Below are 27,500 nucleotides of genomic sequence, written 5' to 3'. Positions count from 1 at the left end.
CTGCCATCCCTCCCTTCTCCCTCTCCCTCTCCCTCTCTCTTCCTCCTCCGTGTCTTTAAAGAGGTAAAGGACTGAAGAAGAAAAGGAAGAGGTAGGAGTCGGAATCGGAAACGAAGGAGGAGAAGGAGGAGGAGGAGGAGGAGGAGGAGGAGGAGGAGGAGGAGGAGGAGGAGGAGGAGGAAGCAGAAATGTGAGAAAAAAGGGAGAGATAGCTAGGAAGGAGAGAACAGGGAGGATGATTGGAACGAGGAGACAGAAAGGAATGAAAAGTATTGAATGAAGAAAAAAAAAGGAGGAAGAAAAGAAAAAAATGAAATACGCAAAATGTGATTGAAATAAGAAAATAAAAGAGATGGGAAGAAGGAGATTAAGAGGAAAACAGAGCGAAAGAGACACAAGATTAGGAGGAAAAAGTTCTTGTAGGGAAGAGGAGGAGGAGGAAGAGGGTTAATCTAATCTTGATATAATGCTTAGAATCGTTCAATAACCATACCTGCTGCGTTACACACACACACACACACACACACACACACACACACACACACACACACACACACACACACATAATCAAGGTCAATTCCAATCTAAAAAAAAAACAAAAAACAAAAAAAAACAACTTATTCTAACTGCCAAATGAGATAACTGCATTTCTTCCCCCTAACAAAAAGAAAACATATAATTTCTTGCCAAGCTGCCTTAAGGGTCATCGCTAATCAATAATTCTTTCAGCTGCGGCTCTTTTAATAATTTGGAAGACGGAGAAAACACTACGGCGAAAAGAAGCTTAATAAAAGAATACCTATACGATCACTCTCTCTCTCTCTCTCTCTCTCTCTCTCTCTCTCTCTCTCTCTCTCTCTCTTGAAAATATACCAGAAAAGGAAAACAATATGGATTCTTTTCTTCCGGAGATAGAGAGAATGTGATGCAACTTTTGAATAACCCAAATTACATTGTAACCCAAATTACATCACAAAAACACGACTGGATTCCTAGATTTTCCGTATTTAATAACACGCGGTGGAGGATTGGATAAGAGACGTGGGGCTGGATAAATGGGGGATTCTGTAATACTTCATCGGTTCTTAGGAAGCTTACTGTGCGCTACTCTGTAAAGAAATCTAGTAACTGAACATACAGGGAACTTTTGTTAATTATCCTTTTGGTTTCTTCATTGTTGTTTTTTGTTCCTCTCTGTAGATTACTGGTATTATAATGTTCCAGGTGTAGCTTTCCTAATTGTATTGATTGAGGGACAGTTAAGACAGATAAGAACAGCAATTATTTGATACACCTTTCCCTTGTACGTCTCTCTAGATTACTGGTATTATAATGTTCCAGGTGTAGCTTTCCTAATTGTATTGATTGAGAGACAGTTAAGACAGGTAAGACAGTAATTATTCAATACACCTTTCTCTTGTTCTTTTCTAATTTAATGTGATAATTTTTTTTTTCATTATTACTTTTCTTGATTATTATACTTCAATTTTTTCATCACTCCTCTTATACCTAATTATTCTTTCTCTTAAGCTAATTATTACTCTTATTTTTTCCTTAATTATTCCTCTCATTAACAAATAAATACACACACTTAACTTCCTCCATAATTCTTCTCCTCCTGACAACGCTCATTATATACAAAAACCAAAACTGACTTCTAAGAATGACTACAATGCAAGCATCCGATTTTTCCATTATAAACTTAATTAAGGAAGGTCGAATTTCCAATCTCACACAAAAATGGAAACACAAACATGAAAGGAGAAAATCCCTCTCGTGATTAACCTTCTTACAGAGAATCGTGTTTTTTTTCCTCACTCTGCATTTTCCGTCTGTCTCTCGGCTCAAGATTTCCCAACAGACACCGAGCGAGAAATTGGACGAAGGTGAGGAATGGTACGAGAGAGAGAGAGAGAGAGAGAGAGAGAGAGAGAGAGAGAGAGAGAGAGAGAGAGAGAGAGAGAGAGAGAGAGAGAGAGAGAGAGAGAGAGAGAGAGAGAGAGAGAGAGAGATGGGGGACACTTTTATCCATCTCTCCCTTCTACTTCCCTTCCCTTTTTCTCTTTACTTCATTCTGACTTCATTTTTCTTACTCATATTCTGGTGCTGAATTATTATTTGCATACGTTAATATTTCCTACGTTTTCCCCTTTATTCTGCTTTTCATAACTACCCTTATCCTTCCCCCTCTGTTTTTTTTTTTTATTTTTCCTTTTATTTTTACTTTAATCTCTATATCTTTTCATCCATATTTACCTTTGAATTTATCTTTGGCACATCTTTCCTATTATAATTTTTTTCTTTTTCTCGTTATTCTCCTACGTTTCCAATACCTCAGCTCCTTATTTCCCTTCATTCTTTCTAGTACTTCCTCTTCTAATCCTCCTTTCAATTTACCATCTATGATTAAAACTCCTTATTTTCTATACTCTTCCTAGTAACTTCTCTTTAGACTTATCATTCCATTATTTAACCATCAAAATTACCTGTCACACTCCTTATTTTTCTGCTTCCTTCATTATTTCCCCTTTTATTTTTGTCTTCTCATATCACCAACTGATTTACCTCCCATACTCCTTTTCCTTCCTCCAAATCCTGTCCTTTCATCACCCGACCACGTATCATAGCCCCGTCTCCTTATTCCTGGCCACTATCTCACATGTCTTTCCCGCCCTGTCGCTTGGCTGGCTGGCTGGCTCGCATATTCCCGCTCGTATTCATAAATCACACGATCAATGGCATTCTTCACTAACTGTCCCTCATAACTCATGCACGAGAGGAACACCGCCTCACAAATTAACTTCGGAGTGAAATACAATGACCTGCTTCAAGTTTACGATCTCCTCACCCTCCCTGGAACCGCGAGGAGAAGGGAGAAGAAACGGAGACGGGAGGAAGAGAAAGGGTTGAGGAAAGAATGTGATATGGAGGAGAGGATGAAGGAAAGAAGTAGTGAAAGGCAGTATAATATCAAGACACCTGTTTCCTGACTCTAATCTATTAAACTCTCCTGGAACCACGAAAAGAAGACAGAAGGAAGAAGGAAGGGAGAGAAAGAGGGTTAAGAAAAGAACGTGATACAAGGAGAAGGAAGGAAAGAGGCGATGACGAAAAACAATAGATAAAGACACCTCCTGAAACCACGAAAAAGACACAAGGAAGAACGAAGGAAGAGAGAAAAAAAGGGTTAAGGAAAGAAAGTGAAATGGAGAGAAAGTGGGAGAGGTGATTAAAGACAATACATATCTAGACATCTGTTTCCTGACTCTAATTTCTTAACTCTCCCTGAAACCACGTCAAAAGGGAGAAGGGAGAGAGAAAGGAGAAAAAGAGTTGAGAAAGAGGGGAGGGAAAGAAAGGATGACAAAAGACAGTATAACATCGTCTGTTTCCTGATTCTCGTCTCTTATCCCTTTCTGAAACCACGAGAAAAAGGGAGAAGGAAGAGACACAGTTAAGGAAAGAATGTGAAATAGAGAGAAGGAGGAAGGAAAGAAGCGATGAGAAAAGACAGTACATTATCACCTTTTTCCTAGTTCTAACCTCACCCCTTTCTGAAACCACGAGAAAAAGGGAGAAGGAAGAGACAGATTTAAGGAAAGAATGTGATGTAAAGAGGAGGAGGAAGGAAAGAAGCGATGACAAGGGGCAGTACAATATCATCTGTTCCCTGATTCTAAACGCCATCCACAAACTCCGTAAAGTTAGTGAGTCCCTCGTCCAAGGCTCATTAAACTCTTCTCGGAGTGTGACTAACTTGAGCTGCGTCTCCCCGGCGTCTCGTAACTAACAAGCCCCAAGTCAGCCAGTCACTGCGCCGGCACGCGACCCTACCAACTCTTGTCTTTCTAAATTAAGTCTATTCTGTTCCATCTTTTCTGATATATTTTGTCTGATATTTTTTCTTCATTTTTTTTTTTTTTTTTTTCGATTCCCTTTCCCACACCTAATCTATTCATGAGCCATTTTCTTTCGTCCTGTAAAACTTCTGATGGCACTGACTTTGTTTAGGGATTAAATATCTCTTTATTCTGCCATTTTCATCCTCTCTTCTGTACCTTCCACAAAAAAAAAAAAATAAAATAAAATAAATAAATAAATAAATAATTCCCCTTTCTTTATAATACTACCTACTTTAAAAATCTCTGCGTAACTCCTGTCTATTGTATGGGATGAAATGACGTAATGAAATTTGTGTTATGTAATCTATATAGTTCAAACAATTATATATTCAGTTCATTTGCCAGTCATGTAATATTGCATTGTGTTCTTATGTGCTATCTCGCCCCAACATCTTCACTCACCCAGGTCACTCCACCCACCTGTTGCCTGAGGGCCTGGGCACGCGTGTATCCCCAGGGGCGGCCCACCAGGTGATCAAAGGTGAGGGACTTGGGCAGCATGGTTTTTCCCTCCTTTCCACTGCTCTCGCTTCGATTTTTGTTCTCCTCCTCCTTCTCCTCCACCTCCTTTTTTTTAGTTTTCTCTTTTCTCTTTCTGTTTGCTTGGGATTTATGGAGAGGTGATAAAGTGTTCAAGGTCTTTTTATCTCCCTCGCTAGATACATGTGGTGGTAAGTATGCAGGGCGCTTGCTTAAACTTTCTCTTTACAGGAACTTTAAAAGAATACCAAGCTGCAGATTAGCATATTCTTTCGTCGTCCACTTTTCTCTCTCTCTCTCTCTTTATTTTTTTTTTCAGTCCTCTGCATAAATGCGCATTCTTTCTCTGCGTCTCAAGGGTCTGGCTGCAGCAGGAGGAAGTCACCACCAGAGGAGTGTCTTACAGCAGCATTTCTTTCTTACACACTCAGCATGTCTTTGGCTCCTTTATCTGCGTCACAGTTCTCGAAATGATGAGTACTGGGTTATATAGGTGAGTTTAAGCCTGATAATTTAATGCAATGCGCAAGGAAATCACTATTAATCCTCTAGCAGCACTGAGGACGCGGCGTTAATGAGTGTAGATCAGGGAGAGGTTGTTATAATGAGTGGTGAAAGTAACGAGGCAATTATGAAGTGAAGACTGGTATCATAATTATGGCTTGAAAAAATAGATTTGGATACATTATTTATTTATCTATCTATCTATCAATCTATCTATCAGTCTATCTATCTATGTATCCATCAATCTACCTATACTGATACATAACTTAAAAACAGACTGATAGACAGCAAAACTAAATAAACAAAGCTCGATACAGATAAAGAAAAAAAAAACAGATTTACCGATAGACAGATGCACAAATACGTGAAATGAACCAAACACTATTAGATTCTGTACATTTTCTCTCCCTGTCAAATTCACTTCTAATCTTGTGTTCCTGTCTTCGTCTCCCTGTCCATCTCCCTCCCTTTGTATTCATCTGTCTTTCCCTCCTTTGTTCTCAAGTCTTTCCCTGTCCGTCTGCCTGACATTCTCCTTTGCGTGGGATAACGACACAGAATTCCAATCTTGACGTTCTCATAAACTTATATTTGGCGAAATTTGTTTACAATACGAAGGGATTAGAGGTTAATTAACAAGTGACACATGCACACCCACATACAAGCACGCACACACACACACACACACACACACACACACACACACACACACACACACAAAGATAGACAGATGAGAGACAGAAAGATAGAGATAAATAGACAAACAGATAGATAAATAAATAGATAAATAAAGATAGCTAGATAAATAGATATATAGATAGATAGATAGGTGGATGGATGAATAAATGGATGGATGGTTGTATAAAATATAGAGATGAATAGACCGATAGATAGATAGATAGATAGATAGATAGAGAGAGAGAGAGAGAGAGAGAGAGAGAGAGAGAGAGAGAGAGAGAGAGAGAGAGAGAGAGAGAGAGAGAGAGAGAGAGAGAGAGAGAGAAAATGACCTTGAGCATTGCCAAGTTGACCTTATTCCAAAACTCTCTCTCTCTCTCTCTCTCTCTCTCTCTCTCTCTCTCTCTCTCTCTCTCTCTCTCTCTCTCTCGTGACAGGTTATTTCCACCACCACATTTTCACGATTTTTTTCCGTGTAATTTCATTTGTTTCATATCCATAAATTTCTTTTACGGCGGTAATCGCATCAATAACTGTATTTTTGTGTATTTTTACGCTTCGTTTGGCTGCACCTTGCCATTATTTCTCTAATCTATTCATATCATTACCATTTATCATCATTAACATAATTTACCATCATCACATCATTACTATCATCAACTTAATCTATTTGACTTTATTAACTCCTCAATTTTATCACGCATTTTCTCTCCTCCTCTTTACTCATCATCCCGAACTTCATCATTCTAATATTTTCTGCTCCTCCTCTATTTTTGTCTTTCCATTTTCCCACGCACCAGTATGTAAAATAATGGAAAGCGACCTTGAATATTAAAATGACATGACATCGTTATAAGCCAGCTGATTTGTATCTTGCTTGGTATGACTCCTTTTCCTTCTCTGCATCATTTTCCTCGACCTTCTCCTCTTCCTCCTCCTGCGTTTTATTCATGTATTCAATGAGATTATTCTACCGATTATTAATTCAGGTCATTAGCAAGTTGAGAGAGAGAGAGAGAGAGAGAGAGAGAGAGAGAGAGAGAGAGAGAGAGAGAGAGAGAGAGAGAGAGAGAGAGAGAGAGAGAGAGAGAGAGAGAGAGAGAGAGAGAGACCAACATCCAGACAGGAACAGACACATCAACACAGAGAGACAGACAAACAGACTGACACAATATTCCACGTATTATGAAACGAATAACGAGAAAATGACACCAGTTAACGATATACACCATACACAAATACACCCAAGGTAATTACACCACAACGAACAAAGAGAACACACCTGAAAATACACCTGAAAACACACACACCTGGTAAAGAACATTAATTAAACACGAAATCATAGGTGAGAGAGAGAGAGAGAGAGAGAGAGAGAGAGAGAGAGAGAGAGAGAGAGAGAGAGAGAGAGAGAGAGAGAGAGAGAGAGAGAGAGAGAGAGAGAGAGAGAGAGACCTATAAACAGTAAAACAAAAATTAAACATATATTTAAAACTAAACACTACCAGAACACGTCGATTCATAAACAAACAGATAAAAACACGGCAATGAAAAAAAAAAAAAGAAAAAAGAAAAAAAAACCCGTGAAAACAATCTTAACTTTAGTCACCGCGGCGCAAAAACAAGCTATCCCCGTGTATGCATTTATTCATTAGGGTGTCACATACATACACAAACACTCTGATATACATTTCTGAGCACAAGCAGCCAGTGACGTGCGAGGGAGTCCTGGTCGATGGCGTCACATACCTAACATTTCTTTAACGTATGCGTAGTAAAATTAATGTCTTTTTTGGGGAAGGGTTCTGTGTGTGTGTGTGTGTGTGTGTGTGTGTGTGTGTGTGTGTGTTTGTGTGTGGTGTGTTCAACAGATGTATAGACTTGTTTTTGTTTATGAATATACACGTTTTTATAATGAAATTCCTGCTGTCAAGTGTATAGCCATGGTATTACCTGTGGAACTGTGCAACTTTTTAACACAATGAATGATCTAACAAGCTAACTAACTGGCAAGCTATAGTCAGTGTATTTAGGCAGGACTGTTTCTCTCTCGTTCTCTTTCCACCTGTTTAACTAATGAATTTACTAACAATCTAGGCAGTACTGTTTCTCTCACGCCATCTGTCTATCTATCTACCTATCTATCAATTTATTAGTATTTTGTCTATGCATCTATCTGTTTATCCATCTATCTACCTGTCTATCTATCCATCTGGTTAGTTCACCTTGTCCCTCGCCACCTAAAGGCTTAAATCACCTGTCAAACACAACACCTCAGTTTCCAGGTAAAAATGAATGGCCTTCACGTGTTCCTCGCCTCACCTGTCTCTACCTTCTTTACTTTCCCCTCACCTGTTGCACCACCTGCGGTCAATAATCAACTCCCCTGTGTACCTTTCCCGGTCTTTCTTCACCTGGATTCTCACACACACACACACACACACACACACACACACACACACACACACACACACACACACACACACACATCAGTCCCTCCTACACCTCTATGCATCTTCACACCCCTTATTGTCTCTTCCTTCATCCTTCCTTCTTTATTCTAACACCTGTATCCTCCTCCTTCTCCATTCTACAATCTGTAAACACGTCATTTCCTGTCTTTTCACTTCTTTTCTCATTCCCAACCCAAACGCTTCTTCTTCTTCTTCCTCTTCTTCTTCTTCGTTCTCTTCTTCGCTTCGTTCTCTTCCTCGCAGCATCACCTCATGAGAATTAAAATCAGACCGCAAACTTTTACATAAAATCTGATTATTCTCAGAACTTATGAGGGTGGAAGGAAGACTTAAGGAAACGCTGAGGGAAAAGGAAAGAAAGGTGATGAAAAAGATGACACGACGACGAAATAATAGGGAAAGAAGGAAGGAAGGAGGAGGAGGAGCAACAAGCGTGTGGCGGCATGGATGAGAGAATAATGAGAAAGGAGGATGGAGAGGAACGAGAGAATGATAACGTATGGAGGAAGAAAAAAAGGAAAGGAAAAGATTAATGAATACGTGGAAGGCAAAGGAGAAGAGAAAAATTTATGAAATTAGGGAAAAGATAATAACAGAAGAAAATGAAACAGTTTTGGATGCTAAAACAAAGACGAAGATATGAAAATGTTAAAAGAAGAAGGAAAATATGAAAAGTTAGCGTTTAAAAGAACTAAAAAGAGGAATAAGAAGGAGTTACTAGAAAGAATAAAGAGGGAAACAAAAGCACAAGAAAATAACAGAAATATAAAGAAAAAAAGACAGGAAAAGGATGAACGAAGGAGAAAAGTGGAGAGGAAATGAAGGATAGAGGAAGAGAAGAAGAAGAGAAATACAAAAGGAATACAAGGAAAAGCAAACAAGAAATCTTTAGAAAACAAAGAAATAAGAGATCTGTAGACAGTTTGATGCAGAAAAGAAAACGAGAAAAAATCGAGAAGAAAAAAGGAAAGAAAAATGTGAAGAGGAGGAGGAAAAAGAAGAGGAAGAGAAGGAAGAACAGAAATATAAAGGAATATAAAGAAAAACAAACAAGAGGTCTTAAGATAGTTTGATGCAGAAAAAAAGGAGAAAAACGAGAAGAAAAGAAGGAAAAGAGAAAAAATGTAAAGAAGAGGAGGAAGAGAAGTGCCAGGTAATTTCGCCCAGGTGTAATCCAGGCAGCTCTCACCTGTGGACCGCCTGGGCACGAACTGTAATTAGTGGTGAATGATGCGTAAACTTTCTCCCAAGAATATAAGGACAAGTACATAGAAAGACGAAGTGCCTGGCTGAGAGAGAGAGAGAGAGAGAGAGAGAGAGAGAGAGAGAGAGAGAGAGAGAGAGAGAGAGAGAGAGAGAGAGAGAGAGAGAGAGAGAGAGAGAGAGAGAGAGAGAGAGAGAGAGAGAGAGAGAGAGAGAGAATAAATCGAATCTTCCTTTTTTGTAATAGAATATACAACTTTTTATTGAAGGTTCGAATATCCTTTTTTTTTTACAGGTGTGTGTGTGTGTGTGTGTGTGTGTGTGTGTGTGTGTGTGTGTGTGTGTGTGTGTGTGTGTGTGTGTGTTTAAACAGGGAGTTTCATGTACGTATACACACTAGATATACATGCATACACGATGACCGAGTTTGTAAATTATTCATGTGTACCTATGTATGATGAATCCAGTGAGTGTGTGTGTGTGTGTGTAGGAAGAGCATGAACGGAAGGAACAAGAAAAAAAAAGAATGAAAACGAAGGGTAAAATAGAAAAGTGATAATAAGTGAGAGAAATATGCAATACTAATAATAGATATAAGAAAATATGAATATAAAAAAATATATTAATATGAAATTACAATACAAATAGCTAAAGTAAACGCAACAGACCTTTAGAATATTTCCTTACTTTACAATGCCACCAGGAAATTTTTTTTTACTACGAGCTAAAAAAAAAAACGAATAAAAGATAAAATGTAATTAAGAAGAAAAAAATAAATAAATAAAACATTTCCCTAAAGTCTCAAACGCCTCGAAGCCTCAAAACGCCCCTCGAAGCAAGTGAACTAAGGGAAACGTTAATTAATTCATCCACTAAAGGCCTTCACGGAAAAAAGGGAGCGATTATTCTATTTTACGATTTTTCTTTCTTTTTTTTTTTTTTTGGCGAACGGAACTCCTGTGCATTATTTTTTATTTTGGCGTGTTAAGTTATTTATGGCACCTCTGAAAGTGATACGTATCTTTTTTTTTTTTTTCGTTAACTCGTTTATAATATTTTCCTTTTGTATTTTTATGGAAAGTAAGACGGTCTTTTATTTATTTGAATTGCCCTTGGTCACTCAGTAGACGTGTAAGAATTTCAGATAGAGGGAACAGATGGAAAGATACACAGATAGATAGATAGACAGATAGGTAAATAGATAGACAAAGAGATAAGTAAACAAGTAGATATGTAAATAGATAAAGAAAAAAATACATACATAAGGAGACAGAAACATTAGCTAAATAAACAACTGCCTGCATACAATCACAAACACCAACAGAGGAATGAAACACCACCAAACAAAACACTATTAAAAAACCCCAATAAAAATAAAAGAAAACAAAGGATCCCCAAACCTACGAAAACCCTGAAGTGCAGAAGAATTCTCTCCATATATATACCAGGGCGAGCGGAGCGAGGAGGCGCCAGAGAAGACTAAGGAAAGGAGGGTGAGATGAAGACACGCAAATGAGAGCAACAACATTCATACGAGTAAATCATGTGTATCTTGAAACTTGTGATTTGTATGTGGAGAAAATAAGTCAGGGGGTTTTGGAGGATGTTATTTCTCTCTCTCTCTCTCTCTCTGATCAATTTCTTTCGTACACGTATTGCACATCTTGAATTGGGAAAATAATAATAATGTTCTGATTTTTTTTTCTGTTTGTTTCTTGTTTTATCTATTTTCCTACTTCTCTCCTTCTTCCTTTTTCCATCGATATTTCTTCCTGTATGCTTTTTTTTATTATTTTCATCAATGTCGTTGCTATTCCTTCAGTTTCCCGTCAGAGAGAGAGAGAGAGAGAGAGAGAGAGAGAGAGAGAGAGAGAGAGAGAGAGAGAGAGAGAGAGAGAGAGAGAGAGAGAGAGAGAGAAAGGACACGTTTGTATGTTTTGTGAGAGCTTTTTTTTTTTTTTCATTCATCTCAGTGAATATTGTTAGCATGTAAAAGACCTTGATGAAAACTAGGTCACTTCCAATCTCTCTCTCTCTCTCTCTCTCTCTCTCTCTCTCTCTCTCTCTCTCTCTCTCTCTCTCTCTCTCTCTCTCTAGCAATAAGCATAACATGAGAAAACTTACATAAAAGAAATATGTAAATGTCACCTCTTTTGTGTGTGTGTGTGTGTGTGTGTGTGTGTGTGTGTGTGTGTGTGTGTGTGTGTGTGTGTGTGTGTGTGCACGTGCCGCAGTGTAAGAGGATATGTAGTGGTTAGCGTATCTTTTTATTATCACTGTATCGATGTCAAGGTCTTACTCATTGTTATCCTCCTCCTCTTCCTCATTCTTCTCCTCCTTTTCCTTCTCCTTCACTTCCAGCTCTTCTATTATTACCTTCTTCGAGTTTGTTATTTTTATATTTCTTTAGACACAAAGATTCCTGTTTCTATACGATTTGTAACATTTAATATATTGATTGACTAGTGCTGTATTTTGTAGTAGTAGTAATAGTAGTAATGCTTGTTGTTGTTCTTGTTGTTGTTGCGGTGGTGGTGGTGGAAGTAGTAGTAGTAGTAGTAGTAGTAGTATATGATACTACTATTACTACTACTACTACTACTAATAATAATAATAATGATAATAATGATAATCAACAACCACCGTCACCTTGAACCATCTAATTACTCCTCATCCTAATCAGCTTCACCTTAAGGGCACCTGACTCACCTTCTCATTAGCACGTCGTCAATTGCACGCAACACTTGAGCATCACACCTCACGCAACTATTACCATCATTATTCCCATCATTATTCCCATCATCATTATTATTCACAGGAGAAGTAATGCTTTGTATTCTCTGACCTTAAAAATTTCAGTTCCGATGAGTTTTTTTAAGAAATATTATTAAGTTTCCTTGTCCGTAAACATTTGGCTATTATTATTAAGTTCATTTGTTTATTTTCTAATTTTCAATCGTTTGACTATTATTATTTTTATTTTTTTCCTATATTTAAACCTCTGACTTCTAATGACACACTTTTTACTTCAATTGATTTACCTTAGGCAGTTTAGAGAGCCGAAATTGAGCAGTAGACACCTAACTACTCCAAAACCACTTAATAATTCATTCTTTTGCTGTCAACTGTCTGGAAATTGTACTCCAAACACGCAGCACAGTATTCTCACTCATTCACAGCAGTCATTGAATCGATATGTCAAGGAAGAATAGGAAGAACCATCAAGGATTCTATCACGGGAAGAGCAAAACGATAAAGTGAGAACCTATCAAAAGAAAACGAAAAAAAAAAAAACGATAAGTAATGGAAGAGAAGGTAGCGTGAATACTTGAATGAAATGGTTAACGTATCTCAAGGAGGAATAGAAAAAAAAAAAAGCATTCATGGAACCTCTCAAGGGAAGAACGCGAACGATAGGAAAAAGAGATCAGATCAGAAAAAAAAGTAATTAAAGATACGGTAGTGAGAGAATCCGAGAGAAAGAAACATAACCAGAGGAAGTAAATGAAATAAAAAAAAGTGAGAATGAACAAGAAAAATAGAGTAAAAAGCAATAAAAAGATAAGATAGCGAAAGGACCTCAGAGAAACATACATGCCTTGTGGAAGTAAGTAAAAAAAGTGAGAATGGACAAGAAAAATATAGTAAAAAATAATAAAAAGACAGAGTAGCGAGAGGACCTGAGATACACACATGACCAGATGATGTAAATGAAGGGGAAAAGTTCTCTGACACCTATTCACTCCTCTGACTCAGCCCAGAATGAAATACGTCAGGGTTAGCAGCAGGAGAGGATTAAGTCGAGAGGGATTACCTTCACCGTGATAAATTTAAGGGAAGTTCTTTGTGTCTTTCACCATCGCTGTGATTATTAATTAAACGCGGATTAAAAAAAAAAGAAAAGTAGGTAGAGATATTACGAAAGGGGCGGAAAGCGAGAGAGCGAGAGACAGAGCGAGCGAGAGAGAGAGAGAGAGAGAGAGAGAGAGAGAGAGAGAGAGAGAGAGAGAGAGAGAGAGAGTCAAAACATGTCAAAGCAACACAAGTCCCATTCCGTCAAACCCACTCTCCTCCTAACTCTCTCTCTCTCTCTCTCTCTCTCTCTCTCTCTCTCTCTCTCTCTCTCTCTCTCTCTCTCTCTCTCTCTCTTCCAGCATACCCACAAGCCACTCGTCAGCTCTCAGGGACTTTCCACAGCGACGGGCTTGCTCACGCTCTAGATACCGAATTAAAATTGAAGTTTGAGTAAGGCAGCATATAATTCCTGAGAGGAGGAGGAGGAGGAGGAGGAGGAGGAGGAGGAGGAGGAGGAGGAGGAGGAGGAGGAGGAGGAAGGATGCAAACATACAGGAATAGAATACGAAGAGGAATAAGAAGCAACATGAAGACAGAAAACCATCACAAAAAAAGACGACGACGACGAAGGTGAAGAAGAGAAGAAAAGGAGGAGAAGGAAGAGAGCAAGGACGAAGAGGAGGAATACAAAGGAAAACAAAGGAGGAGGAGAAGGAGGAAGAGGAGGAGGGTTAGAGCACAACCTTCCCGCCTAGTTAAGTACACAGGTCATGACAGAACCATATTGGCCATCAGCTGACAACATGCATACAAACACTTCAGAGGCAGGAAGGAGGAGGAGGAGGAGGAGGAGGAGGAGGAGGAGGAGGAGGAGGAGGAGGAGGAGGAGGAGGAGGAGGAGGTTAACAGGACAAGGATAAAGTGAGAAATCTTGCTTTTCTCTCTTTTCCGTCTAAGAAGAAAAAAAGACGAGAAGAAAAAGGAGGAGGAAGAGGAGGAAGAAGAAGAACTAAAGAAAAAGAAAGGAAAAAAGATAAAAAAATACAGTAAGACATAGACCTAAAAAGAAAAGGAAAAAGAAAGAAAGAAAGGCAGATACGAACAAAAGAAATAGGAGACAAGGAGACGAAAGACTCAGAAGACGAGGACAGACCATAACAAAAAACAGAGGAATAAGGAAACACATGAATAAAAGAAGGAGAGGACAGAGCTGCAGATACAAAGAATGGTGAAGGGGCAAGACGTGAAGGTGAACGATGCTCGTGTTTTTGGGGGTGGAAATAGTGAAGCCTTTGTAGGAAGGAAAGAAAACGAAGGTAAGGGAAGACAGTGAAATACAAAAAAGGCCAGGAAAAGGTTGGGGGCGGGTGGGGGAAAGCGAGGTGACAATGTGGAAAGGTGGGATGAAAACACGGAAAAAACGCTGTGAAAATGGTGAAACGGTGGAAGAGAAGAAAGAAGAGAGGAGAACGAAGGAAAAGATACGAAAAGGTGGGAGGAAAGAAAAACAAAAAAGATGAGAAGAAAGAAGAGAAAACGAAAATAAACGTAATGAAAAGATGGAAGAACCACGAAAAAATGGGGAGAAACGAAGGAAAGTGGTAAAAAAGGGTGAGAAAAAGATAAAGAAAACACAGTACAGGTATAAAAAGATGGAAGAAAGGGAAGAAAAGTCATGAAAAACTAGGTAAAAATGAAAAGATGGAAGGAAAAGAGAAAAGGAAAGGAAAAATACAGTAAATACGCGAAAATATGGAAGTAGGAGTAAAAAAAAATGGAAGGAAAGCAACATAAAGGTATACGAGTAAGAGGTAAAAGAAAAGAAAAAAAATATGAACAGGGAGAGAAAAACGAGTGAAATGAAAATATGAAAAACAGAAAAAGGTAGTAAAAAAGTGAAAAGGTGAGGAATAAAGTAAACCAATAAAAAAGTAAGGAGGAAAGCGAAGATGAAAAAAAAATAATAAAATACATGAATCAAAGGAGGTGAGGAAGGAAGAACGAGAAGGAGTTATGGAATGAGGGACGGTGGGAGGGAAAGAGGAAAACACAGAAGGAAAAGGATGAGTAAAAGAGGGAAGACAAGGAAGAAAGGAGTTACTTTTCCTTATTTTTTCTCTTCCACGTCGAAGAAGAGCGAGGAAGACAAAACGGTGGAAGAGGAAGGAGGAAAAAGACAACAAAGAGAAAGAATCTGAAGAAGAGAGAAACATAAAAATAAATAAATAAATAAATAAAACGGAGGGAGAGAAGGAAAAGGACGAAGACAAAATGGAAGAATAAGACAAATAACTAACAGAAACATAAGCATTAATGAAAGAACGAGAAACACACACACACACACACACACACACACACACACACACACACACACACACACACACACACCCGCCACCAAGACACGTGTTCTCTCTCCCCCCAATCCTCCACCCGCCGCCACGCCCTCACTGTTCCTATGAATCTTTCCCTCCTCATCTGGATCTATAAACACCCAGCCTTCCTTCCCTTCCACCTCACCTGTCCTTTTCCTTTCCACCTTTACCTGTTCTTTACCTTCCCTTCCCTGCACACCTGACACAACAACGCCTCTTCACTTCGTCCCCCTGTGCAATACCAAAGAGGGATCACCTGTCTTTAATTACATGACCACACCTTCCTCCTCCTCCTCTTCCTCTTCCTCCTCCTTCCAGTTAACTACACAATACCGATACAAATAGAAGATAAATATATACCTTAAATGTTCTTTCTTGTGATTTATAAGCTAATCCGCAAATTTATTGGTATTTCAAGTATTTTCGATTTTAAGATGAAGCAAAATAGAAAATGATAAAATAACCGGTGTGATAATATTTTCTACCTTCAAACGATGAAAAATAAAAAAAAAACAGGAAAGCAATGGAAAAATAAAATAAAAATTACAACACACGAATATAAGCCCAGAAGTATTGGAGGAACAAGGACTAATCAAGCTGGCGGTGAGTGAGACGGCGGCCTGTGCTTTGGCGGGCCTTATATCTCAGCCTCGTCAGGTCCCCAGGTGAGGCGACGCGTGGCCCTCCCCGAGACACGCTGGGAGCAGAGCCGCGGCACACCCTCCCTCTACACTCGCTTCCAGGACACTGAGGGGAGGAGAGGGGGAACACGCCACTCCTATCACCACCACGACCACCACCATCACCACCCTGCGCAGTGATGCCACACACGGGCGTAGGATCATCCTCCTCCTCCTGCTCCTCCTCCTCCTGTCAGTCCGCCGTCCGCCCACAGCCCTTAACAGCCAGACCAATTAATTTTACGCTCTTCCCGCTCCACACACACACACACACACACACACACACACACACACACACACACTGCAATAACAACACTGCTTTCAGTAGCAGCATCTCCAGGGAATGACCTTGCACGTAACGTAATGACCTGAAGGAAATGGAGGAGGAGGAAGAGGAGGAAGAAGAGGAGGAGGAGGAGGAGGGCAAGAACGAGGACAAGGAGGATGAAAGAAAGGTTTGCTTATTTTACAGATTCTGACAACATTGCACCTGCGCTAAAGGGTCTCCCCCCCTCCCTTCCTCACCTGTCCACCACTACACCCCCACTGCTGAACAAGAAAGGTACAGAACCGCAAGGTATAAACGTTTATTTTACGCAACTTTCTTTTTTTTTTATTTAATTAACTTCATTCTCTTTTTATCCCTTGTCTGGGAATGGAAAGGAGGAACTGAGAAAGGAATGAAGAAGGAAAAGGAAGGAAAATGGAAACGTAGAGAAAGCTGTGGAAAAATAAGAGGATAAATTGAAGAGAAGATAGTAATGAAAGAAAATGGGATATTGGATGAAATACGTTGGGGGAGATTAGATGTAAAAATGAAGAGAAATGGGAGAGAAAGAAGAGGACAGAAGGATAACATGAGTGGAGGAGGATATGGGGAAAAAGGAAGATAAATGAAGGAATGGGAGGGAGAGAAGAGTGTAGTGTGGGAAAAAATTAATGTATGAATGGAGGAACGAAAAGAGAGAGGAAATGGCAGAAATGAAAAAAAAAAGTAAAAGGTGAAGGAGAAAATGCAGAAAACGAAAGACAGAAAGAGAAAGTAAGAGAAACAAACGTTAGGAGGTACATTAGGATTCAAAGCTAGACAAAAAGAAAAAAAAAGAAAGAAAAGAAGACGAAGGAAGAAAAAACATAAAAGAAGAGAATAAGAAAACCAAAAAAAGAAAAAAATGTTCAGTTAGGTTAGAATAGAAATGTAAAAAAAAAAAGAAAATAAAAAGGATAAACAAATAAGGAAAGGTAGGGTAGGATAAGAATGAAAGGTAGACGATGGGGAGAGGATGAAGGGATAAAGAACAGCTGGGTAGAGAGGATACAGGGGGTAACAAGGGAATACGAAAGGAAATTGATAATAAGAGGGGAGGAGGGGAGGGGGAGAGAGATGGAAGGGAGAAGGGGAGATAGAGGGGGAGGGGGTGAAAGGAGAAAGAGACAAGGATGACATATAGGGTACATCTCTCTCTCTCTCTCTCTCTCTCTCTCTCTCTCTCTCTCTCTCTCTCTCTCTCTCTCTCTCTCTCTCTCTCTCTGACTGTTTTCACTCCGTCTTTCTCTTCTTCCATGCTTCCTTCCTTCCTTCATTTTTGTTTCTTCCTAAGTTTTATAGAGCGAGAAATAGTTTAGAAAAATGTTAATTGCTTTATTTAAATGCAAGGATTCTTTTGCAGTATATTCACGTATTTTAAGAGGCGCAAATTATATTAACTTTCTCTTTTAACATGTCTTATTCAGGTAAAACGAAGGTACTTTTACGTTATCAAGGTAAAAATGCGCAACTTTATTAATAGTAAAGATAATGGTGATAATTGCTTTCCAGTTATAAAAAAAAATTTCAATGATGATAAGGATAAGGATAACAATATTGATGATTTTCTAACTATATTAAGGGTTTAATAATAATAATAATAGTGACCGTGACAGTAATAAATTCATAACCGTAAAAAAGAAAACATTTATACTAATTATAATAAAACAATACCACGATTATTTAAAAAAAAAGAAATATACGTATAAATGAAACTTTCTATTAAATTAAATCACAACAGATGTGCGAATCTGAAATTTTTAGGAGAAAGAAAAAAAAATAGCATTACCTGCAAATTAATTCCTTCAGTTCCAGATACATACTGAGAGAGAGAGAGAGAGAGAGAGAGAGAGAGAGAGAGAGAGAGAGAGAGAGAGAGAGAGAGAGAGAGAGAGAGAGAGAGAGAGAGAGAGAGAGAGAGAGAGAGATAATATTTTCCCTCCAATGCGGAAATATTTTATAGCCGCGACACCAAAGAGATTATTGCAGCCACGTTTTCTTTTCATTTTAATCACAGACTGCAGTAATTCTTCCCCTAGTCAAGTCACGTCACGAAGGAGAAGGATCAAAGAGAAGATTACATAGACTGCATAGAATTACGTACCCATAACAGATACCTGGGAATTGTTATCCTTGGTGTTTACTGAATTATCCCCACCCACCACTTCAAGGTACTGGTAAAATACGGAAAGGTAAGGAAAGAAATAGATGTTGATGGTGAGAGTGATGGAATGTAGGTTGTGACAGTGAGGAAAAATAGTGAAGGTGTTTATTGGTTTTTCAAGGTGCCTGCCTGTCTGTGTTTGTCTGTTTGTCTGTTTGGTGATTATCTTTTGACCTTGAGGCAGTGCTTGTTAATTGGTGAGTGGGTGGATGTGTGTGTGTGTGTGTGTGTGTGTGTGTGTGTGTGTGTGTGTGTGTGTGTGTGTGTGTGTGTGTGTGTGTGTGTGTGTGTGTGTGTGTGTGAGAATAAAAGTTTAGAATACACAAAGCAGAGCGGAAAGATACTATATGGAACACACACACACACACACACACACACACACACACACACACACACACACACACACACACACCTTCCCTCTCCTTCCCTCCCTTCATCATAATCGATATCCGGATAAGTCACTCCATTGCCAAGGTCGTGAAGCCTCGCCTCACATAAGCCCCTCCTTCCTTCTTTCCCTCCTTCCCTCCTTCCTTCCTTTCCTTCTTCCATTCCTTCCTTCCCTTCATCCTTCTTTCAATCCTTGCTTCCTTCCTTTCTTCCATTTATCATTCATTCATTCAGTGCATCTTTCAACTATTCAACTACTACCACTACTAAACCTCACAAAAAAAGTCGAATGGCCCAAATTTTGAGTATAACTTCCATTTCCAGTACTGACAACAAAAGGAGTGATCATATAGTACAAAACTTAGTGTCTACAGTTTTATTATTCCCCAGAAAAATCGAGTTCTTTAAATGGGGCAATAAGTATCAAACTGTCATTAACAGTCGAAGGGGGTCATCTAAGTGTAGGTATGAGACCTAAAACCAGCCATTTCTGTACAGGCTGAAGAATGTTTAACACTTAGTAGTGAAATTAAGAAGCTCTACAAAGGATACTCTTATACTCTTGATCTAATTCCCATCACAGGAGAGTTAAGAGGTTTAAAAGTGTGAATGGAAATTTGAAGACCATCTCACACCAGCACCTTGTGAAAAAAAAAAAAAAAAACAATATTGAGAGGAGTAATGAAGGGAAAAAAAGGTGACTCATTACCTGACTGACTGACTGATTGGCTGATTATAGGAGCCGTAACAACACGATCATATTGCATTAAGTAAGTCAAGAGTGAAGAATGTGTATGCCTATATGTACGAGTTACTGAGAGGAAGACACGTTAATGACCTTCACAAGAGACAAGTGTGATAAAGGTTAAGTAAAGTGACGTCACACACACACACACACACACACATACACACACACACACACACACACACACACCGACGCTTCAGACAAATATAGACACAAGAAAAAAACACAGAGAAAAAAAAAAAACACTATTTTGTCCCTTTAACAATTTAGGAGGGAATAAACTGGAATGAGAGTAAACAACAATACAACTTTTCTTTTTGAAGTTATGGATCTATGAACGCATAACACACACACACACACACACACACACCTTCGCACGCTTGCCAGGAATCCATAAATCAAAAACTCGTGAATCCAGGGAGGCAGAGAGGCGGAAAAACTGTGCCGTGTGTGGCGGTGAGTGTGAGCGCCTGACTTATTGCCTCCGATCTCCTCCTTTACGATTCCCGTGGAAGGAAATGAGATTGGATTCTTTCATTTAGGGTTCTCTGTAGTGTCTTCAGTAGCTTTTAGTTGTTACAGTTTGTATAGAATTCCCAATTACCTATAGATGTTGTTTTTTTCTGTATATTTATGTTTTTATTTGTATTTCAGAGCTTTTCCATATTTTTTTTTTTGTGCATTTTTTCAATTATTTCAAATAGCTGTAATTTGCTACGATCAAATTTTTCTTTGTTAAACATGTTACTTCACCATTATTATTATTTTTATACTCCATTTTCAGTTATTTAGTTATCATTTAACTCTAAAAATTCTAAATCTAAAGGTCCGCAACTTAAGAACCGTTTTTTTTTTTATCTGTAAATAAAATTCTTAATATTTTAAAGGCAACTATTTCTATTCTACATTCACTCTATTTTGTCGTATTTTTTATCCAATTCGAACTACAGATGATTTTACTCTACATCCCACGGCCACGGAAACACACAGGTGCGCTGATCCAAGGTGGGAACACAGGGAGGGGTGTGGGAGGCGTGGACGGGGACACATGCAGATCTAAGTGCACAGACACGACACACCACTACGCTACACACGCTACACCCTAATGTGGTGGTGAATGAAGTCATGGTGAGGTATTCCAGCACACCAGTGAGCAGGGTGGACCAAAAAAAGTGATGGTGCTGCATTTCTTTAGGTTTAGTATATACACATACACAAAATTTTGAGAGATGGAAGTATAAATGATAAAATGTCAAGGTGAATCATCCAGCTAATATATTTTCACTAATTAAAACATAAAAAAAGTATTGTTTAATGTATAGTATATATATTATAAGCAGAGGCAATTCCCAGCAGAGTAATAATAGTTAAAAAAAATTATGTATATAGTAAAAGAAACAATATATTACAACAAGCCAAGAAGAAGCGACTATGTGATTATTAAATACAAAAAAATAAAAATCTCAATAACAATAACAATAACAATAATAATAATAATAATAATAATAATAATAATAATAATAATAATAATAATAAAAATAGGTGACGCCAGGAGATATAGAAAAAAAAAATCAAACAAAATATTCTGGTTTACGTCAAAGAAGCTTCTTGTTTACGTAAAGAATAAACAAGATAACGAGAACCTGTAAGCAACGACTTTATAAGGGCGACTTTATGAGGACGACTTACCAGTTCCTGTGAGGAGTCCTGCGGGAGGGGAAGAAGAAGGAGTAAGAGGAGCAGGAAGAGGCGAAGAAGAGGGAGGGATAAAGAGAGAGTAAGGGTAGGGAAGATGTAAACAAAATTGAGACCTGAGATATGTAGAGACAATTATTAAGAGCATTACATGGAATAAATAACTGAAGGAGAACAGGGAAGGGAAAGGTAGACAGATTGTTTTAAAGGGTGGGCAAATGGGAAGGGTGGAGATATCAATGTAAAATATGATAAAGATGCGAAGAAAAATAACAGGAAATAAAGACTTTGAGAATGCAATAACGACCCCCCAAAAAACTAAATAAATAAATAAAATAAAATAAAAATTGATGTATGATAAAACGATGAAACGATCTGATAAAAAGAAATAATAAATAAAATAAATAAATAAATAAGCGACAAATCACAACATATAAGAAGAAAAAAACACGAAAATCAAGAAAGGGTAAAAAAAAAAAATACATACATCAACAACAAAAACAGCAATAAAAACATTAAAAAAAACACTCCTTCAAAATACGAAAAAAGGCAAAAAAAAAAAAAAAAAAAAAAAACTGGAATAAAATGAAGAAAAAAACCTGGAAAAAAAAGGCGAGAAAACTACATAAAAAAAGGGGGAGCGGGTGGGAAAAGAAAATGAAGGAGGAGGGGGTGATGGGGGGGGAGGAAAATAAGGGGAAAAAAATCTGGTCACGCCATAACTCACCTCATTATCGTACTCCGTAATTTCCTCCTCCTCGTCAGTGGGGAAGGCGGGGGTGTGAGGGGGCGAGGTGAGGGGCAGGGGTGGCACTTCCGACTCGCTCGACAAAACGGACCCGGAATGCTGTTGGGAGAGTGAGAGTGAGAGAGAGAGAGAGAGAGAGAGAGAGAGAGAGAGAGAGAGAGAGAGAGAGAGAGAGAGAGAGAGAGAGAGAGAGAGAGAGTGGGGAGAGGGAGGCTAAGTGTTGATGGAGTGTCGCTAAGTGGAGTGGTTTGGTGTGTCTGATGCGGCAGGTTTTAGTGGAGTGGAAGGTTAGGTGGAGGCGTGATGTGGATGAATGTGAATGCAAAGATGGTGGTGGTGGTGATGCGTGGGTGGTGATGTGAAATGACTTTGTGTGTGTGTGTGTGTGTGTGTGTGTGTGTGTGTGTGTGTGTGTGTGTGTGTGTGTGTGTGTGTGTGTGTGTGTGTGTGTGTGTGTGTGTGTGTGTGTGTGTGAGATGATATGGAGGTCTGGAGTGCAAGTCTGTGGGTGGAAGAGTGGGTGTGGAGGCTTGAAAGAGAGTGGAAAGGTGGAAAAGTTAATAAGGAGGTGTGGGGTGTATATTTGGGTGGAAGAATTGGCGTCTAGAAAATTAGTGGAATGTGTCGTTGGTAATAGATGAGATGAAGTGGAGGTGTGGAATATGTTTGTGTGTGGGAAGGTAAGATGTTCAAATGTAATGGAAATGTGATGGTTTTTGTGGACAAATGAAATGGAACACGTGGAAAAGAGTGGAGATTGATGGTATGTAAAGTGGATAAGTGGTAGTTTGGGTGGACAAATGAGGTGGAAAATGTGGAGGACATGAAACAAACTTAAAATTGAGTGAAGGAAAATGGAATATGAAGCTAAAAGAAAAAAAATATATAGTGGTAATAGTAAATAAAGATGGTGGAATAAGGTGGAATAGTGGTGGTTTGGATGGAGGAAGAGAAGAAAGACTGTGTATGGTATAAAGTGAGGCTTGAAATTATACAGTTCGAGGGTGAAATGGAAATCTGATAGTTTTAGTAAAGAAACATATGAAAAATAAGTAAGATGGGACAAACAGTTCATATATATATATATATATATATATATATATATATATATATATATATATATATATATATATATATATATATATATATATATATATATATATATATATATATATATATATATATATATATATATATATATATATATATATATACATATAGTGTTAAATGACATGAATGTAAGGTTAATAAAACGTAAGGTTAGGAAAAGTAAAGCCTGTCAACTTTCTTTCCTATTCAATCTTTTCAAAACGAATATTTTCAACAAGCAAGGAGACCAGGCAAGAATATTTAGTAACCCATTCAAATGTACCGTTTTCTGTGTCTACTCTTCTACATGGGTGACTAACATATTCATTAATAAGTAGCAGCACGTGCACAGTTCCTTCCTATCTAATCTTCTTTTTAAAATGAATATTCTAAAACTAACAAGACTAAACAAGAATATTTAGTCACCCATTCAAATGTACCGTTTTCTATGTCCACTACTTCAGGGACCACTAGCATATTCAATAATAAGTAATAGCAAGGAGAACAGTGCATACATTTTGGGTAATAAGAGAAAAGAAAAGGAAAGACAAAGAATACATAAGACCCAGACAGTGAGGAGTGAGGGAGAGACGTTTTAAAGGCAACACTCCTAACCAGCTCATTAAGGTAACTACTAACAACTGGAGCAAACAAGAAGACCCATAAATAGCTAAAAACTACAGAACAACAGCAAGATGGACAACCCACCACCTTATGCCTACTAATGTCCTTTCTTTTCTTCCATATTTACTCCTTAACCCTTTCACTATTATTCACCACATCTTTCCCTAATCACTAACCACTCTGAGACATCCTTTCTTGTTCTACAGCCACCTCCCTACGTTGCACTGGCTGGAAATTGCAAAATCTTTTCTTTTTTTATCCTCTTCTTTCTTGTAGATGCTTATAAAGACTACATACATTGTTTTTAGTGCTGAAAATGATCGCATACCGCTATGAAAGGGTTAATTATACATATTTTTGTTTTCTCTTCACCACACTTATCCTGAATACTTTAAATGCGACTAACAACTCAATTCGACTCACCCGGTGGCCGCTGTACATCTGGTCCTCGGAGAAATCGTCGAGGTCATTGTCGTAATCTGGAAGGTCGTCCTCGCTGGCCTCGTCCCTGTTGAGGTCCTGGTCGTCCTCGAGGGAGCGATCCAGCAGCTGACTGTCCGTGTCCCGGGGTGTTCCCAGCTCCCCGAGAATGGCGTCCAGCTGGGGAGAGACACAGGGGGGGGGGTTAGTTAAGGGGGGAGTGATGTTAGTTAGGACAGGGCGGGATTCAATTGTGTGGTAGCGTGTTTGTTGTGTGAGGGGTTTACTGATGGGTATCGAGGACACACACACACACACACACACACACACACACACACACACACACACACATACACACACACACACACACACACACACACACACACACATACAAGAATACGTACCTAACAGTTGTATTTTGTGTTAAATTTATGTACGTAGGGGGAAAACTAGTGGGTATTTACATGAGGGGAGGAGTTGCGCGCACACACACAAACAAACACACACACACACACACACACACACACACACACACACACACACACACACACACACACACACACACACAGTATTCCAATCTCATTTATAATATCGCTGAGAGGTCGAAGGTATTTATAGAACGAAGAGAAACAAACACCCACACACATACACACACACACACACACACACACACACACACACACACACACACACACACACACAATGTATTACTATTCCATGTAATGTAAGTTAGAGCAGCAAAGCAAGGCAGGCGAGGCGTCGAGTGTATATACGTAGGTGTGTGGACTGGTGCACAGAAATGAATAACAGAGCTGGATGGTGCGGCGCCGGAAAGGTAAAGCCGAGAGTGAGAGGCACAGAGGCACACGCTACGCTGCCCTTTACAATGGAACTCCGTCTCTTTAAAATGTACAGGAACTTACAGTGGCTAAGGACGAGGCATGTAACTCATTAGTGCTTATCATGTATTTTAGTTAGGGAGAGAGATGAATAGAGGCGATTTATTGCTATATATTCACGCTACATCAGTCTTAACTTCTGAAATTAGCGAAAATTAGGATGAAAACTCTTTTAAACTGAGGGAATACACCAAAACTCAATACCATAATGTTTTTTCTTCATACATTACACGATAAAGACGAAGAATAAAGACAATTTCGCCTCTCGACCCAAGACTGACTGACATTGAAGCTGCAACAGTTCGCCTTTATTAACATTCAGCGGGAAAGCGTTTACAAGTCACCAAGTATGGCAGGGATGAGGGTGTTGGGAGGCAAGGCACCGTCCCCCGCACCTAGGCCGTGATCCCCGCCTCGCTCACTCCTGCTGGGGGCATCCTAACTCCACAACCACGAGGGAGAACAAACGCACTGGTTCTCATATACATTGGTAGATGAAAGGAATGCACTCAGTAATGGAGAGCGAGGAAATAAAAACATACACTGATAAGAATAAATGAAAAATATACGAAAATGATAAAATAAAATAGACTTCGACAAAAAGGGGGAAGGAAAATTGAGGGCACGGAAATTACCAAGAGAAAAATAAGAAAAAGGGTGGAGTAATACGAAGTTTGACGCCAGGGGGAGCTAAAAGCGGGGAAAAATATGATCTAATTATTCACAATTAGCTACCCGGCAGCGTGGGCCACGAATAGCGGGGATCAATGGTGGTGCCCCCGCGACGCCCGCCTGGGAGGGGGTTGTGGGGGGCTGGAGGAGCTGGGAGGGGTCTGGAGGGGATTTGGGGGGGTTATTATTGTTTCGAGGCATGGAGTGTTTTGCGTCTCTTGTCTCGCCAAAGTGCAAAGTCTACTTAACCAGGCGGAAAAAAATAAAGACGATGAAGACTGATTCACTACAACTGCCAGGTAAGATTATCCATAAGAAAGTGTACGTATATATTTCTGTAATGTTATGTATTTTACCAAAGTCTGCCCTAATCAGGAGGAAATATAAGATGATAAAAACTCTGATTCACTACAACTGCCAGGTAAGATTATTCCTAAGAAAGTATATACATTTGTGTACTTTTATGTATTTCACCAAAGTCTACTTAAATGAAAAAAAAAATAAAAGAAATACGACTGAAACTCGATTAACTACAAATACCTGGCAAAATTTACCCCACAAAAGTATATATACTTGATAAAATTTTAAAGTTGATTACAATATCTCACCGAAATTTAATTAAACAAGCGAAAAAAAAAGGAGAAAAACTCGATTCAATATAAAACATCCAGGTAAAAATAACCATAAAGAGATAACGTTATATACATCCCTATTATATCCACGTTTTCTTTTATAACATCTACATCTTCCCACAACAGAAGACTCACGCTCGCTGGTTTACATATGTACGTAATTTAGGGAGGAGTAACTTAAGTACTAAAAATATATGACTATGGGAAAAGAGCGAAACATTTCTTTTCCTCCATACAAAAGAGGCTTTCATAGCTAACCATTAAGAAGCTACAGGGAAGGGAAGGCAAGGGAAGAGAAGAGGAAATGAAAGGGAAGGAATATAGAAGAAGGAAAGAAAATAAGGAGACGAAACGGAGGGAAAATAGAGGAAGGAGATGGAAATTCCTAGAAAGAAAAGAAGGAATGAAATGGAAGACGATAGTCAGCACTGGACGTGACATGACATATCTTATTAGTACATGACATACACAGTAATGCGATACCTCTGTTTTTGGTCTGGTCCTCCTGGTGCAGACGGCGACTGACTGAACTCTCCCACAACTTAACACAAAACACAGAGCCGACCAACACAACATACAACCTCTGGAGAACAATAATCCACACACTGCCAGTATCAAACACCACCACAGTTATAAAAGTCCACAAACTGACAGCAAATCCTTCACCAAGCCCGGGAGCTCCCACCACAACCTCTCCGAACAACAACAACTGTCCACCACCACCTTCCCTCGCTTTAACAGTGTCACTAAACAACTGCTTCATGACGTCATAACCGCTTAGTGACGCCATAATACCTCGTTTACGACTTCTGCCTACTTGCACAGTTCATGTACTATATGTATATTATTTGCACAGAACTGCTTAATACCTAATATGGAATAAATCGTACACCCAAACACTACACCAGTCCAACAGAGGAAATATGGAGGAAAAGAAAGAAGGAAAGAGGAAAAAAGAAGAAAAAGAGGAAGGAAAACAACGTAAAAAAAACGGAGGAAAATAAAGAGGAAGGAAGAAAGAAAGTAAGAC

At 38.9% G+C, this 27,500-nt stretch overlaps 1 protein-coding gene across 16 annotated transcripts in view; it reads right to left on the bottom strand.

Moving 5' to 3' along the window:
• LOC135106514 (multiple PDZ domain protein-like) overlaps positions 1 to 27,500 on the bottom strand; it is a 456,199-nt gene that overhangs the window by 207,633 nt on the left and 221,066 nt on the right. For 14 of the 16 annotated variants that reach the window (XM_064015606.1, XM_064015607.1, XM_064015610.1 and 11 more), the window contains 3 exons: positions 24,271 to 24,447; positions 22,114 to 22,233; positions 21,381 to 21,398 (listed from right to left, as the gene is read on the bottom strand). In XM_064015606.1, the coding sequence (XP_063871676.1) occupies positions 21,381 to 21,398; positions 22,114 to 22,233; positions 24,271 to 24,447 (315 nt within the window). The remainder of the gene's footprint in view (positions 1 to 21,380; positions 21,399 to 22,113; positions 22,234 to 24,270; positions 24,448 to 27,500) is intronic. The other 2 variants (XM_064015608.1, XM_064015614.1) reach the window with 1 other exon arrangement.

This window comes from Scylla paramamosain, chromosome 13 (genome assembly GCF_035594125.1).
Source record: "Scylla paramamosain isolate STU-SP2022 chromosome 13, ASM3559412v1, whole genome shotgun sequence".
Taxonomy (NCBI): Eukaryota; Metazoa; Arthropoda; class Malacostraca; order Decapoda; family Portunidae; genus Scylla; species Scylla paramamosain.
This window is presented reverse-complemented; position numbering and strand designations above follow the sequence as displayed.